This window comes from Dipodomys spectabilis, unplaced genomic scaffold (assembly GCF_019054845.1).
Source record: "Dipodomys spectabilis isolate Male_0828 unplaced genomic scaffold, ASM1905484v1 ptg000095l, whole genome shotgun sequence".
Taxonomy (NCBI): Eukaryota; Metazoa; Chordata; class Mammalia; order Rodentia; family Heteromyidae; genus Dipodomys; species Dipodomys spectabilis.
This window is the reverse complement of record NW_024870772.1, coordinates 31529481-31541950: the sequence shown is the minus strand read 5'-3', so window position 1 is coordinate 31541950 and position 12470 is coordinate 31529481. Positions and strand designations below refer to the sequence as shown.

General features: G+C 35.2%; 1 protein-coding gene across 3 annotated transcripts in view; it reads right to left on the bottom strand.

The window, feature by feature from the left end:
• Nucleotides 1–12470, bottom strand: part of Pan3 (poly(A) specific ribonuclease subunit PAN3) — a 147578-nt gene that overhangs the window by 56797 nt on the left and 78311 nt on the right. The window contains exon 2 of one of the 3 annotated variants that reach the window (XM_042685361.1): nucleotides 7654–7773. The exons of the other annotated variants lie outside the window; for them this stretch is intronic. Within the exon in view, the coding sequence (XP_042541295.1) occupies nucleotides 7654–7717 (64 nt within the window). The 5' untranslated portion in view covers nucleotides 7718–7773. The remainder of the gene's footprint in view (nucleotides 1–7653; nucleotides 7774–12470) is intronic. 3 annotated transcript variants of the gene reach the window in all.

The window sequence follows — 12470 nt, the reverse complement described above, 5'->3', positions numbered from 1 at the left end:
TCATTTGTAGAAAACTTAACTGTCCAAATACAAGAATCTCTAATATGTTAGAAATTTTCAATGTGAAAAAAAATCAAACTTCATACCTTTACAGGAAAAACAACTGATTAGAAAAATTTTGTATTTTAATAGAAACCAATTATGATATCAACCAATATTAAAGTATGTATGAATAAATCCAACAATATATATAAGAACTGAACACAAAAAAATTAAGATTTCATGGAAAATTCTATGTTAACATATGAAAAACAACTTGAAAAACACCGACACAGAACCCATGCTCATGAGTAAGATAATGCTGTAAAGAAGAGGACACTGTTCAATCCACTGAAGATACGTTTCCCTGAGGCTACAGGCTGTTTTGTGTAACCATGTCTCCAAGTCTGCTTCTTTATAAAAATAGTATATGGTCAATATCCCTGCCAACACTAGTGCTCTAGAGTTCATACTTTTGAAACATTTTTCACTTGCACATTGTTAGCAAAAATGAAGTATGTTAAAACGAAATCAATGTAAATGTGAAAATTTTCTCTTTTTCTGGTATCAACAACTAAAATGGAAATAAATCAACAACTAATCCATCAGTTCTTAGAAATGGCACATACCATCACCACCAGAAGTATTAAATATAGCAAGATAGAAGAACAAAAGCAAATGGTCCTGCCACTAAGCAGCACAGATAGATGTCAGTCAGGCAAACACAAACAACCCATATGTATGAAACAACAACAAAAAAACAAGACTTTGGAGGAATCTGGAAAAGGGATAGTCTCCTGAAAGAGCAGTCTGATTACTAATATCATTCTTTTCATAATCATTGTGGACTAATCATTGTGGACTAGACAAACCTAGGTCAAACTATGTTTTAATGATACTCCAACACACAAAGTAAATTTTCAAAAATAAATGTCTAAGTATATTGAGAAGAATTTAGATTATAAATTAATAAACTATACATCTTGAGAAGATGAACCTGAATTAAGGACAAAGAGAGGAAGTATTACCTTCTGAACATAGCCATAATAAGGAATTTAATATGATTACATTCATAGGTAAAGTTACACATCTGCCTCATAAAGTTAGATAGTACTAAGTTATAGCCACAAATACAACTACTTTATTTTTATCCTCAAATTCTAACAGTTTTTAAAAGCGTATTACTCCAGTTTGACTTTCCTCATGATGAATCAGACTGAGTACAAAAGCCCAACTTCAAAGTTGAATTCAAAGTGCCTTTTTTTCCGTTTGTTATTTTAAGTACTAGAGAGACAAACTTTTGTTTTTTAGCCCATTCATATTACTCATTAGGACAAAATCCATTTAAGGAGGTGCTTCAGTGTAGCTACTATTGCAATTAGGTTTCAATGTCATGGAGGTTATTTATAATCAATATAAACTGTCAAACAAATTCCTCAAATATAGGTAACTATACACAGTGGAACCCTACTTTGGAAAAACATTTTTGAAATAAGATATTAAGATGTTCCAGAATATCACCAGCAATGAAGAAATTCAGTGCTCATCATTCCCATATAAAGTAAAACCACCTTACAATACTTAAAGCTTCTCAGTAAGGTCCGTCCCTAAGACAAAGACCACTCCTACATTCAGAAATCAGCTACAACTTAAAACACATAGCATATAGTAGCATTCACAGCTAAGACTTACCATTTGGCACACAGCCATATCTCAAGAGAAAAAGACATGATTAAAAACTGGAGGATTCATGGTGAGTCTCATATATTCTCTCCTCCTTATGAAAAGTCATAAAGTATACACTGCACCTAGTACTGTGTGCAATTTATCTACTCATGAGAGAAGTTGGTGCCCAAGGTTTATATTAGACTTTCTCCCATGCCTAGCATACACACCAGAACCCAAGATTCCTAGAGGGAAAGCGAGTGTGCAGCATAAATCACTGTTGGACCAAAAGAATTTAGGCACAGTAAATCACTCTTACTAGTCTGCGAACTGTGGGAAGTCTTCCAACTTCTCACATGGCTGAGGGACAATCTTACAGGGTTTCTAAGGATACTGTAGGACAATCTCACAGGTTTCTGTTCTCTCATTTCTACACAGATACTATGAACTGTCTCTAATAAGTCATCATTTTCTCATATTTGTGCTATACAAATAAAACTGTTACAGAAAAATATACAATTAAAAAGAGTTCTTGGACTGTTTTTCTTGTCTTTCATCTGAACACATGGCTAAAGGATGATTTTTTGGGGTTTTTTTTTTTTGGGGGGGTGGGGGGGAGGAGTCCGGTTGTGGGGCCTGAACTCTGGGCCTGGGCACTGTCCCTCAGCTCTTCAGCTCAAGGCTAGCACTCTACCACTTGAGCCATAGTGACACTTCTGGCTTTTTTCTTTTTGCTTATGTGGTGCTGAGGAATCGAACCCAGGGCCTCAGGCATGCAAGGCAAGCACTCTACCACTGAGCCACCTTCCCAGCCCCAAGGGATGTTTTTTAAAAGTAAAAAACTTGCCAAGTACCAGTGGCTCACATCTGTAATGCTAGCTACTCGGGAGGCTGAGATCTGAGGATCCTGGTTCAAAGCCAACCTGGGCAAGAAAGTCCATGAGACTCTTATCTCCAATTACCAGAAAACTGGAAGTGGCACTGTGGCTCAAGTGGCAGAGCACTCACCTTGAGCTGAAGACAGGGGGAAAAAAAAGTAAAAAATTCTTAAGTTATAGCAATGAACATGTTGATCACACTACTTTTACATCCCATATACACTCACACGATCTATATTAGTGACTGGGAAACATAGCAAAGTTCGTATCATCAATTAAAATCTCTAGTACCTGAAGTATTTAAATATATACATTAATGAAACAAACTCTGTACCTTAAAATTCTAGTTACTAACTTTAATAGAAAATATTTACTAATATAATTAAATTATATTTTACTTTTTTCTTAAGATCGTACGAGGGTTTAAACTCAGAACCTCATCCTTACTAGTCAGATGCTCTATCATTTGAGCCACATCCCAAATACTTTTGCTCTTGTTATTTCTGAAGTACAGTTTTGCCCAGGGTTGGTCTCAGACCATGATCCTCCAATTTACAGCCATTTGTGTAACTGCAATCACACATAAGCCCTACCACACCTGACTTAATTGAGATGGTATCTCACTAACTGTTGTATCCAGGTAGCATGAAATTTTGATCCTCCCATTCCCTGCCTACCAAGTAGTTGGAACTACAGGCATAAGCCATTATACCTGGTTTCATGTTTTATTTTTTGCATATTAAAATTATTAAATCATCCAAGTTTTACATATTCAAACTACATTAAAAATCTCATTGTTATTAATAAATTGTTCTATTAATAATATTTCTTTTTTTTGGCGGGGGGGGGGTGGAATCCAGTCGTGGGACCTGAACTCTGGGCCTGGGCACTGTCCCTCAGCTCTTCAGCTCAAGGCTAGCGCTCTACCACTTGAGCCACAGCACCACTTCTGGCTTTTTTCTTTTTGCTTATGTGGTGCTGAGGAATCAAACCCAGGGCCTCAGGCATGCAAGGCAAGCGCTCTACCACTGAGCTACCTTCCCAGCCCCATCTATTAATAATATTTCTGTAGGTATAGGTTGTAACTGGGTTTACGTAAGAAAAATCTGTTTGCTTGCTTTTTTTTTTTTTTTTTTGGTGCCAGTACTAAGGCTTGAACTCAGAACTTCATGCTCTGACTCAGTTTGCTTTCTTGTATTATTTGAGCCATGCCTATAGCCAGGAATTTTGCTGATTAATTGAGAGAGAGAGTCATTCAGATTTTTCTGCCTAGGTCATCTTCAAAGTGTGATCCTCCAGGTCTCAACCTCCTGAGTAGCTAGGACTACAGGAATAGGCCACTAGTGCCTTGCTAAATTCCAACATCTTAAAATTATAATTAAAGTCACTGTCACAGAAATTTTAGTTCTGAAAAACAGCTTAAGAAATAACCTTAAAAACCCAGGAAGATATTTATAGTTAAGAGATCTGCAACACAAAAATATCCTTTTTTGTGGTATTGAAAACTGAACTCAGGACTTCATGTTTGCTAGGCAAACATTCTGTTATCTAAGCTATACTCCAAGAGCTTTTTATATTTCAGGTGGGGTCTCATGTTTCTGCCTAAGCCAACCTCAAACCATGACCCTCATACTTGTACCTCTCAAATAGCTGAGCACTGCTTTCTAAAAGGCAACCTACATGCCTAGCACATACAAGGGTCTGAGTTTGATTTCTAGCATTCTATTCAAAAGAATATAAGAAGAAAAAAGCAAACAAAACAAGAAGAAAAAAAGGAAAAAGAAAACAAGAGGGGGCTTAAAATACTGTAATTCAACTTTTTAATTTTTAAGGACTGACAACCTAAAGTTCAAAGATAACAATCATTTTAAAGAAAAAAGCAAGGGCTGGGAATGTGGCTTAGTGGTAGAGTGCTTGGCTAACATGCATAAGCCCTGAGTTCAATTCCTCAGTACCACATAAACAGAAAAGGCTAGAGTGGTGCTGTGGCTCACATGGTAGAGTGCTAACCTTGAGCAAAAGAAGCTCAGAGACAGTGCCCAGGCCCTGAGTTCAAGCCCCAGGACTGGCAAGAAGGAAGAAAGAAGGAAAAGGGAGAGGGGGAGGGAGGGGGAAAGGGAGAGGAGGGAGAGAGGGAGGGAAGGAGGGAGGGAGGGAGGGAGCACATTACAAATAAGGCTTCATGATGTGCAACTCTACTTTTTTTTTTTTTTGCACAAGTTATTAGTTCAGTTAAGAAATATGGAAACACTGGGGCTGGAAAGTGGCTTAGTAGTAGTGCTTGCCTAGCAGGCATGAAGCCCTGGGTTTGATTCTTCAGTACCTTATAAACAGAATAAGCCAGAATCAGTGCCAGAGCTCAAGTGGTAGAGTGCTAGCCTTGAGCAAAAGCAGCTCAGGGACAGTGCCCAGGTCTTGAGTTCAAGTCCCAGGACAGAGGAGAGGGGAGAAGGGAGGGGAGGTGCCCCAGGACTGGCATGTGTGCGCACGCACGGGCACACACACACACACACAAATATATAAAAAGTTATTAAAAAATTTCAAGCCAGAGGAAGACCAAGTTCTTTCTCCGCTCTTACAAACTGTTAAATTGGGGCTAAACATACTTCAGCGGTTCGTTAAGTCATTAATGATAGAAATGAGAACTGACCGTTAGTCCCTCCAGTTATTACAGTCTGTGGAGCAACCTCATGCTGTTTAACTTAAAACTATTAATGGCTGTAAAAAATGTTAGCTAGAAAGAAAATATAGAGGAAAAAGGAGAAAAATGCAATTTTAAATTTCAGGCCATATTCTAAAATATCATGATTGAAATAAATTAATATGACTAATTCAAATCTCTATCCATCAAACTTTGTCACTCTTCATTAATAAGACTGAAAATTATACTTTTTTTGAAAAAATGATACCTTTTTTTGAAACTATAGAACTAGGTTTCATGAAAAGAAACAAAATACTATGAAACCAAGTATACAGGGTATGTACAACAATAAATCAGAGTATTTCTGAGTTTAAAGACCTAATCTAAAATTTATTGTCTTTTAAAAATTAGAACAAAATGTCTCAATTTTCCTTTTATTATTTTTTGTAAAAGTTAAAAATTTCTATTTTTCCCCAAAATGTTATTTAACTGCTGAGATACACTTTATAAGAAACAGCATCATAGCCAGGCACTGATAGCTCACAACTATAATGCTAGATACTCAAAAGGCTGAGATCTGAGGATCATGGTTCAAAGCCAGCCTGGGCAGGAAAGTCTGTGAGACACTTATCTCCAATTAGCCATCAGTAAACGATAAGTGGAGCTGTGGCTCAAGTGATAATGTACTAGAAAAGCTCAGAAATAGCACCCAGGCCATGAGTTCAAACCCTATACAGACAAGGGAAAAAAAGAAAAAGAAAGAAGAAATGGCATCTTAGAATCTAAGAATATGAAAAATTTTGTTATAATTTTGGCCACTTTTATGTACCAGGGGATTAATGACAATAATTCTTCAAGATCTTACCATCAAATATAAAGTTAACATTTTACCAAACTTTAAGTTGAGAACATTTCGCTATCCCTCTTAAGCAACCAAATGGGGTGAAAAAAGGAAATACTGAAAGACACAAAGATATGACTGGAACAAGCATGATAGCAAGTTCAGGTGTATGTTTGAACTGTGGATCTAATAATTAAAGAATAGAGTACACAAAATAAACCAACCCATCATCTAAAAATATCAACAAAATTAGTAAGTAAAAGTTAAACTAGTTTTTTCCCTTAATAATTTCACTCTTCAAACTAAGTTTTATAAAAAATTCTTTTTTTTTTCTTTGTCAGTCATGGGGCCTGAACTCTGGGCCTGGGCGCTGTCCCTCAGCTCTTCAGCTCAAGGCTAGCCCTCTACCACTTGAGCCACAGCGCCACTTCAGCTTTTTGTTTTTTCTACTTGTGTGGTGCTGAGGAATCGAGCCCAGGGCCTCACGCATGCAAGGCTCTACCACTCAGCCACATTTCCAGCCCCAAGAATTCTTAAAACTATCTCAAAATATTCTTAATAAGCAGTACTTAAGGTCATAATAATCATGCAAGTATTAAACCCTAAGTTATATGTAAGTTCATTTGTCTATAAAGTCCAAATGCCATGGTGAATAACTACTGGAATCTAGAATCTATTCAAAATATTGGTTACATGGAATTCCCATTATTTCTGTAACTCGTATAATCTTACAAATACTTGAAACACAATTTATCCTTTAGCTTGTTTTTTAAAAAAATGTTCAGTAAGGTAATTCAAAGTATCACTGAACAATTTACTAGGACTTAGATAATTAAGGTATAATATTGTTTTTTCCAGAGCATTTTTATTTTACTTATTTGTAGTCCTAGGGTTTAAACTAAGGGTTTTACACTTGTTAGGCAGAAACTCTACTATCTGAGCCAGGCCCCATCACTCTTTTTACATTAATTATTTTTCACACTGTCTCATGGTTTTCTCCCAGGCTGGTTTGGACCATAAACATCCTACCTATTCCTCCCATAAAGCTAGAATTATGGTTGTATACCACACCACACCAATCAGCATGTTTCAGATTAAAAATCCACTTTTGTTATATAATTAACCTCCTCCAAGACTGATGAAAACTATGTATTTTAACGTCAAAATTACATTAGTATTCAAAAATTATTATTAAAAAAGCACATAACAATACTAGCCATAATCTGAAATTAAATTATCCACTGATCTAATAAAATATTAATCAAACTGAGTCCTGTTTATTCCTCAAATCAAGCCATAAATGCATATTACCTTTGCAAAGGTTAAATAAGTAACCCGGGGGCCAAAAAGTTTTTTGGAGACAAATGTCAAAAAAGGATAACTTGGATTCATAAGCAAAATGCAAAAATCCTACACTAACGTCTCAGAACATATATAAATTCTTGCTGGTAACAAGTAACAGTAAAATTCTTTCATGTTAAAGAATTGTTCCATGTCTGATGATAAATGAAAACAGAGTCAATAGGAATACTGATGTTAACTGTGTCCGAATTGATTCCTTTATAAACCCTGTTTTCACAACAGCAACCCCTTATTTGGGGAATTAAAAGTTGCTGAACTCAACAATCCCTTCAGTTAAACAAACAGACCCCTCATAGAGCTGTCCAACGCTGCCCAAACTATCCATCCTTTAGTCGAATCAGTCAGTTTCATGAATTGTAGGATTTATCTTCAAGTCCAGTGCTGACTCAGAGGGTAGAGCTTGTTCCCTAGAGAAAACAACCAACAAAAATCAGAACAGCTACTGCTCATAAGCTCTTTCAACACCCAAGTGGACAGGACAAAGTTATTGGGTCCAAAAAAGAAAAAGAAAAAAAAAAAAAAGATCAACTTCCTTTCAACTACAGAAGTAGGCTGTAAACTGAAGGTATCTTTATGCCACAGGCATTTGAAAACTTTCACTCACTCATTTACAGCAAGAATGTTAAACAGCCAAAAAGTATACAAGAGAAGCTACCATCAAAATCTTATCTATTCTAACAGAGCAAGAAATATGCAGGGAATATAAACCATTAAGTATTCCAAGGACCAGGTTGGCTTCTGTTTTAGGTTTATTGTGTACATGAGCGTGTGCGTGTGTGTGTGTGAGAGGGGTGGGAGAGAGAGAAACTAAATGTCTCCACCTATTAGCAGTGGACATGTCTAAAGAAATGTTACATAACTTTTTATGTGCAGTTCTTTCAACAGTTAGAAGAAAACCGTTCTGAATCATAATCTAAAGAGTAATATTCTTTTTCAAGTTCTGAAATAGTGACTTGCCTTTCCAAGCACGTTTAAAAAAAATGTGTCGTCTTTGGGTTTCTAAATACAACACAACAAAAGGGAGTCTTTCCATTTCATGAGTTAATGTCTACTATAGTATATACTATTATTGATGAGGAAGATTAAAGGAAAAAACTTAACTGAACTGCTCAAACTAATTTGCAAATAATGGAATATTTTGTTCTATCACTCAAATGTTTTCATAACATATTACTCAACATTATGTCCAATTATGAAGATGACCCATGATTCTTCATGTTTAAAAAATTATCAGTTATTAATGAACCAAGTATGAAGATATTTAACCTATTCAAAGCTACTTATTTTTAAGTTATACTATGAAAAAATTCTTGATACTCAACTAATGATCTCAGTGCGACAGAGCTCAGATTTGCAAAAGGCAACATAGTAGTTATTATACATTGTCTTGAAAATTATACTGATTAAAATATAGGCATTTGATACTTCAGTAATTATTTTTTAGTAGTAACTGACTGATACATCATTTACCAATCCTGTCTCAACTAGAATTCAGGGAAAATAAGGCCATCACTATAAGCAATTTACCTGTTACACACTACTGGAAGAAAGACAAAAAAATTACTCATATAATCTTATGTATCCTGTGGTTCCAATGAGAATCTCTAACAAGAAAAGCTTCCCCTCTCAGTATCTGTAACTTCTTTATTAGTAAATTCTCTTCTTTATCAATACCTGAAAGTGTATTAAGTAAAACCCTACTAGGCTTCTAGAAATGCTTTGGGATTCTCCAAGTATACTTTCTGTTTACTTATTAGATGGGTAAAACACAAGTGCAGGCTCAAATTAGTATACACTTGGTTTTTAACATACCAACATACTTCATTTGTGTTGAGTTAGGATATTTTCCTACAGGTCTTAAACTAAAGCCCTCATACTGTCACGTGTGTAACTTACATATAGATTTTATAAAGCAGTGATTCCAATAATCTTTAACTGCACAAATGACCACATAAAATTGATGAAACTGAGTGTATACTTTATCCATGAAAACCATAATTTTCATGTTATCATGACAAAAATACAGAAGAAACTGATGAATAGTTACACTAATTATCAAGTTTCAAGCTATTTCATTCAACAATTTCAAATAGCCTTCTTATACTTACTGAGTAAGTTTTTTTCAGTTCATTCAATACACCTAACACTGCAAATGCCGATTTTAATGATAATTTTAGCTTTGGAGATTAAATTCAGACCTCACCAGTTTTCAAGTTTTTAAAAAGAATGCTTGAAAACCACTGTCCTAAGCTCTAATTAAGTTTCAGCATTCTTGACTCACAGGTTCCCTGGGAGCATAAATGGTAGGTAAATTAAGGCTTCCAGTTCCCAGTTCCTGCTATATAAAGAATGTTCCTATCCATCTTTCCCGTTTTTTTCCCCCAATAATCTCTTTCTCCAATTCTAAATTCCCAAAATAAAAGTGTCCAACTCTGGGAAGGTAGTGGGAAAAAATGTTCAAGATTTTAGAGAGTATCAGATATGTTTAATATAAGAAAAATCTAACTGTATGCTATTTTCCATATTCCACTACCACTTAACCTTTTCAATTGCCTAGCTATTCTAATTTTAAAACAAAATATACTGTTTGGATATCTCAAAGACAACTACTCTGCTTATCACACAAGTTATTTCAAAAATATATGAGAGATCAAAATCCAAATCAGTGACTAAGAGCTATATGAAATAGAATTTTTCATGTCAGTTAAGTCATGGTTATTTGCAAGTATTATGCATTATTATTGTGTTATTTGACCAACTTTTTAGCGTGATATTTGACCAACATGTTTTGCAAGCCAGGTGCATGCTGTGCTTAAAATAAACGACAAAAATTATAGTACCTACTTGCAAATGGCCCTGTCCTACCATAGCTTTTCCAAAGGAAGGCTAAATTTTCCTATCCTACTAAGAAGAATCCTACTTTAAGCCTATATTTCAGTACCAGATCTAAGAAAGAACACTGCTATATTATGCTTCAAAAAAAACAACAAAAACTTCATGGATTCTAAAGCGTTAAAGATAGCTAAAAACATTCTATCTAGCCTCACTATATTCTCACTTAAATCAGACAAAATTAACCTTCCCTTAAATTTTTCTACAGTTGGTTTATTCCCCTTCTAGAAGAAGTAACAGAACCTGTTGGGGTTTTTTTTTTCTGTTGATTTTAAAATATAGATGAATATCATTACTCCAAATCTAAGGTTTCTGATTTATTAGGTCTTTGATGGGGACAGGGGGGTGCATATTTTCAAAGCATCACAGGCAATTATAATCTGTACTACTTATGAAAGCTTCATCAAACCAAATTCATCATGAAATGAATCAATGAAAGCTTCCTCAAACCAGATTCATCATGAAATGAAATCCTTAAGCTCTTAAAAGTTTTCAATTTTCATATTTACTGTAGGTCTCCATGTTTGATAACTAGCACTCCATGTTTGATAGCTAGCATTTGGGCCACAGCTTTACTTCTGGCTTTGTGGTGGTTGTCTTTCCTGCTGGGGCTGGCTTCTAAACATGATCCTTTGATCTCAGCCTCCTGAGTAACTAGGATTGTAGGTATAAGGCACTAGAGCCCACTAAAAAGGTATTCTTAAAACAGACTTGTACCTGAACTGGAGGGAAAGTAAAGTAAGGGTCTGGGTGAGAAACAGGATAGGTGAATTTAGAGAATCATAGGAAACAATATACTTTTTTGAGACAGTATCTTGCTATGGAGCCTGGGCTGTCCTTAAACTAACAATTCTTCTGGCTCCAGCCTCTAAACTTCTGAGATTACAAGTTTGCATCACACTTGGCAGTAATGTAGCTTGGAAAATGATGAGGCATATCCTTGGTAAATTTTCATAGATTAACATTGAGCCAATTTAACTTTTAAGAATTTTTAAGAATTTACCCTTTCTAGTATTAATGGATTAAGCAGGAAATAAATTCATTAGAAATATTTCATTAGTAAAGTGAACCTAACTAATAGACTAGTAACAGGTACTACTTCAAACTATTAAAGCAGCAAGGATTACTTTTTATAATTTTGTGTAAATTGCATTACAGAGTGGTTTGTGTTCTCCACTGGTTTTAATTTAGACATAGTACCACTTTATAATAAAACCACGTCTAAGCATCTACTGAAAAGCTTCTCTAGGGAATTCTGTTAGGGTCATAACATTGTGACTGTAAGTTGATACGAAATGGTTCAGGAGTTATGAGAAGAAAAACCTAAATTTCTTTACTAAGAAGTTTTTAATCTCAACAAAAATTAACATTTTCAATATTTAAAATAGTTGGGATATGCATCAGCATATTGTCAAGTCATTTTATTTAATATGTAACACCAAAACTTTCTATTAAACTGCTTTCTATAAAAAATTATTTGAGCCTATAATATTTTTATACAAATCACGATTGGATTTCAGAAAAACTTTCAACCTAATATTTGCCATAATAATGAGAGCCCATTGCAACTATATTCTGATTAAATTTTCTTCAAGGAATAGATAAAATGTTCAAAAGACAAATTAATCGGCAACATAAAAAAAAAAAAAAATGAACATACAGCTGGGCACCAGCAGCTTACACATAGTTGAGACTTGAAAGGAAGAACCTGCTAAGCTACGGGTAGAACAAGTGGAAAAACAAATGCCAATAATAGGAGTCAGGAGAAGCTTACTGTATTTGAAGAAGGCCAGTATGGTAGGAATACGTACACAAGAAGAGTCAAAGAGTAAGACTAAAGATACATGCAGAAAGAAACCGGGTGCCAATGACTCACACCTGTAATCCTAGCTACCCAGGAGACTGATACCTGCTAACCACAGTTTGAAGCCAGGTGAGGTAGAAAAGACAGTAAGATGCTTATCTCCATTTAACCACCAAAGAGCCAGAAGTAGAGCTCAAGTAGTAAAGTATTAGCCTTGAGGAAAAATCTCAGGGACAGTGCCTAGTCCCTGAATTCAAGCCCCAGGACTGGCATGTGTACACATGTGCACACATGTCACAAACTATACCAATGTATCTTTCTCAAAAGAAAAGAAGTCCTAATTGCAATGGGAGTATTATAATTTCTAAATTATTAGAAAAAGATGTATTTGAACAAATCACCAAAATC